Source organism: Octopus bimaculoides, chromosome 11, assembly GCF_001194135.2.
Source record: "Octopus bimaculoides isolate UCB-OBI-ISO-001 chromosome 11, ASM119413v2, whole genome shotgun sequence".
In the NCBI taxonomy this organism is placed as follows: Eukaryota; Metazoa; Mollusca; class Cephalopoda; order Octopoda; family Octopodidae; genus Octopus; species Octopus bimaculoides.
The window spans coordinates 39,146-43,851 of record NC_068991.1 but is presented as its reverse complement, the minus strand read 5'-3'; the positions used below and the strand labels follow the sequence as shown (position 1 = coordinate 43,851).

Below are 4,706 nucleotides of genomic sequence, written 5' to 3'. Positions count from 1 at the left end.
ATGTTCAGCTTTTCTCTCAAGATACTTACACTCTGACGGGTATTCACATTGACATTACACATCCAACGGAGCATACTGGCTTCATTCCTTGCGAGCTTACGTATGTCCTCAGCAGTTACAGCCCATGTTTCACTGCCATGTAGCATGGTTGTTCGTACGCATGCGTCATACAGTCTGCCTTTTACTCTGAGTGAGAGTCCCTTTGTCGCCAGCAGGGGTAAGAGCTCTCTAAACTTTGCCCAGGCTATTCTTATTCTAGCAGCTATACTTTCAGCGCACCCACCCCCACTACTAACTTGGTCGCCCAGATAGCGGAAGCTATCGACTACCTCTAGTTTTTCACCCTGTGAGTCATGGGTCCTGAGTGCAGGGGACATATGAAGACTAGAGAGGAATGAATGAAGCTAGTATTCTCCACTGGATGTGCAAAGTTAGTGTGCATGTGTGACAAAGTACTAATGTATTAGGGGAATCTGAGTGAGGACAGTTGCATGAAGTAATGCTGGTCACTTAAAGTGGATAGAACTTGTGGCAAAGGGAGGCCTAAGAAGACATGGGCTGCAGTATTGAAGGCAAATCTCAAGATGCTGAGCCTCAAAGAACTGAGATGATTGGCAATCTGCTGAAGTCGAGAGGACTTGTCTATCACAATGAAAAATGATATTCTAAAACCAGTCCGTATGCTTGTATGTATGAGGCCCCGATCCATCAAGCATTCCCCACCCAATTCTCATCCTGCTACAGTTAATACTTCCTATCTGCAGTACTACTTTTGGCTGCTGTAATCAACTGAGAGGGATCCTCTGGACCGTAACAAAAGAATTCAAGACTGGCTGCCCCTGGGAGCTCCGCTTCAATGATGACCTTATTCTTATAGCTGAATCACTACCTGACCTGGAGAAGAAATTTCAGGTGTGGAAACAAAGCCTGGAATCTAAGGGCCTTAGGGTTAATTTAGCAAAAACCAAAATCTTAGTAAGTAAAAAAAAAACAGGTAAATCACAAGTCCCTTTGAGGAGATGGCTCTGCTCAATACGTAAGAAGGGTGTTAGACCCATTGCAAACTTTGGACACATAAGAGTTGTAGTGGTATCACAGGGCAGTGAAACATGGACTTTGACTACAGAGAACTTGTGAAGGCTTGAAAGAAATGAAGCTAACGTGCTCCATTGGATGGGTAATGTCAGTGTGCATGCATTGACTGGGTATATGGGGTATGAGATGGTGTATGCCAGAAAGAAGACTGCACTGGTTTGGTCATATTATGTGTATAGATGAGAACAGCTGTATAAAGAAGTGCCAATCTCTAATTGTGGAAGGGGTAGACCCAGGAAGATGTGGAACAAATTGGTGAGAAAGGATCTTCAGATGCTGGACCTCACTGAGGAAACAATGAGGGACCAAGTGTTGTGGCAATTTGCTGTATTTGAGAGATACGTCAAAGCCATCCATACAAAGAGGCTTCACCTTTGCAGGTGAAAAGGGTTACATAAAATGCACCCTTTGCTGGTGAGGCATACCAGTGGCACATGGAAAGCACCCAGTACACCTTGTGAAGTGGGTGTCATTAGGAGAGTATCCAGCCATAGAGACCATGCTACAACAGATAATTGGAGTCTTGCCAGCTCTTGTCAAACCATCCAACCCATGCCAGCATAGAAAACGGTTGTTAAAGGATAATGATGGTGATGATAGTGATGATCTTTTTTTATTTAACCATTTACCTGTCTATAAACCCAGTCAGCTAAATATATGAATGTTGTTTATGACAATTCTGTTTTCTGTTTTGTTAATCAACTGCTTAGTTCAATTCTGAAGGAGTTACAATTGACCAACTTTTCTTAAACTTTGAAAAAATTTATGAAACTTCTGAGAAATTATTAAAGCTTCTGAACAAACATGTGAAAGGATTTGATTTTAACCAACAAATTGTGGGTAAGTGAATTATTTTATTAATTTTGTTTTTTTATGCTTCTCATTTGTGATTTCTTACTTATGTTTAGTTCTGGTCTTTCATGCGATGCAGACAGGATAAAAACTAATCATTAAATGCTGTGATTGAGGTCTTTTGATTTCAGGGTTTCCGCTTCAGTTATAAATTGATCAGTTGCCAACTTATTGGACCAAACAAGACTTTCAATTAGCTTGTTGTTTCTGTTTACAGTTTCAAATCTTGTCTTTCCCATTGTATAGATTTCAAAGAAACTATTGAAGAATGGTTGCTACATTAATATTATTTTAAATGTTTCCATTACTTTGTGGTGGAGATTTTATAATAAGTGTTGTTTTTATTTAGCCTTAGGGTAACCTTGAGATCATCAAAGAATTTTGCTACCCTCTATTTTTGTATGATGGAGCCTGTCAGTTTCAGTGATCAGGAGTTTTGTAGTTTGATTAATTGAGAATCTGATTTGGTTATTAACATGTATGTAACTGAGTCTCCCACAGATACCTTTGATATAATCTCCAAGTCAAATCTGTATGAAACATTGTGTAACAATGCTGGTCTTTTGACTTACAGATAAAGTCTGCTTGGCAGGTTTCCACCCGGTTTCCATCTACTCAGTTTCAATGGCACACTCACAAGGCATGGATTAATTTGACACTTCATGACTTCCTTAATGTGAAGCAAATTTCTTAACCTTTCAGCCATGCTGCATTCTGCAAAAACACACACACACACACACACATACGCGCGATGCAGTTTAAATTACATCACACATAACTAGTATTTAGAACTCCATGTACATCTTTATACACCAAAAGAGAAAACTGTGAAGAGAACTCATCTATTACGTTTCATTTTACTGATCTGCATAGAAAGATCACAGAACACATGTAAGAAAAGCAAAAATGAAGAGTTAGTTTTTAAAATAATTAATTACAATGTAATTAAATAATTTATGATTATCTCTAGTTTTCAGTTCTCAATGCATGAGAAAGTCGCTCTCTTAGTAACATCAATAATCAATAATCAATGCTTGTTAGGGAAATGATGTGATGGAGATGAGCCTCAGAAGCTGAGAAAAATCATGCCAAGTCTTAGCAACTGTGAGAGAGAAGAGTCAAGGGTATGAAGAATGCATGTTTAAAAGTTAGTAAGTAGGAGAGTAAAAGATCTATAATCAGGAGACTAAGTACCATTGAATTACAGTTTTATTTGTGACAGTCAGTACTAGATTGAAATGCAGTTTGCATGATATGTGTATATACCAGTGGCATGCGGTGACTTCTGAGGTTGGTCATGCAATAAATACTTAATAATTGAGCTGAATCATTTTGAAATTTATTAACTAAGAGAACACATTTAGTTATGTAATATGGCCATGGTTTTAGGCCATTATGTTGTCAAAGATAAATCAGCTGCTTTATCAGGCTACTTGCCAATTTTGGGAAAATAACTGACACTCATTCAAGCAGCCTGTTCTGATACTTACTGAACTCCATACATCAAAAGACTATGTCTTGCGCACGCATGCGTGTGCACATTGAACATACACGCATATACATAAATACACACAATGAAAGACAGCGAAAATTCAACATTGTAAAAAGCCCTAAAAACACACGTAAGTGGTGACATCAAAACTGGTCTATGATTAATTCTTTATATTTTGTATCTTTTCATTTGTCTTGCTCGCTTATGTGTTCTGGTCTTTGCTGAATTTTCTTGAGAATCTTTTCTTAGTGGTCAGACCATAGGTGGTCTACTTCTAGCAGAATGGATGTCCACTTAGTGGTCATCCCTCTTATATATAGGAGGAGAATTCACCAAAAAAAAAAACAAAAGATGAAGACAGGTGGTGTAGACAACAAACAGATGTATTAGTTTAACACTCGGGAAGTGAAAAAGTCTTTAACGTTTCGAGCCGACGCTCTTCCACAGAAAGAAACAAGGAGAGAAAAAAAAAGACTGTGTAGTGGCTAGCGATCTATCATGGCGAATAAGTGTGTGTGCGTGTTTCTGTTGCATGTATTACCCTACTCGATTGAGATGTTGTTGCTCTTTCAAATCGTAGGTTTTTTCTCAATACTTACACAGTTACACACTGATTAACATTGCTTGCCTAGTAGGCCATATACATCTCATTCCTCTGAAGCTACTGAGGTTTCCTGCATATTACTTATGAAAATAAAGAAAAACTTTGTCATAAATAATAGTAGAAATCTAACTTTATCAAATGTTGATTTTGATGATAATTTCTCTAATCTCACAGGTCAGTGTTTCCTGGAAGTGTCAAAGGAATTAGAAAATGTGTATTCTTATTATTGTGTCAACATCACTTCTGCCCTGGAATATGAAAGTGAGGTAAGTCTCTAGGACGATACAACTGTATAATTTAAATGATTATTTTACGATGGAAACATGGGCTGTAACTGCTGAGGACATGCGTAAGCTCGCAAGGAATGAAGCCAGTATGCTCCGTTGGATGTGTAATGTCAATGTGAATACCCGTCAGAGTGTAAGTATCTTGAGAGAAAAGCTGAACATTAGAAGCATCAGTTGTGGCGTGCAAGAGAGACGATTGCGCTGGTATGGACATGTGGTGAGAATGGAGGAGGATAGCTGCGTGAAAAAGTGCCACACCCTAACAGTTGAGGGAACCCGTGGAAGAGGTAGGCCCAGGAAGACCTGGGCTGAGGTGGTGAGGCAAGACCTTCGTACATTGGGCCTCACCGAGGCGATGACTACGGACCGAGACCTT

The 4,706-nt window shown here is 39.0% G+C and overlaps 1 protein-coding gene across 4 annotated transcripts in view; it reads left to right on the top strand.

Moving 5' to 3' along the window:
- Window positions 1–4,706, top strand: part of LOC106881197 (rho guanine nucleotide exchange factor 38) — a 44,323-nt gene that overhangs the window by 6,952 nt on the left and 32,665 nt on the right. For all 4 annotated transcript variants that reach the window (XM_014931497.2, XM_014931496.2, XM_014931495.2 and 1 more), the window contains exons 3-4: window positions 1,806–1,935; window positions 4,218–4,309. In XM_014931497.2, coding sequence (XP_014786983.1) covers window positions 1,806–1,935; window positions 4,218–4,309 — 222 coding nt within the window. The remainder of the gene's footprint in view (window positions 1–1,805; window positions 1,936–4,217; window positions 4,310–4,706) is intronic.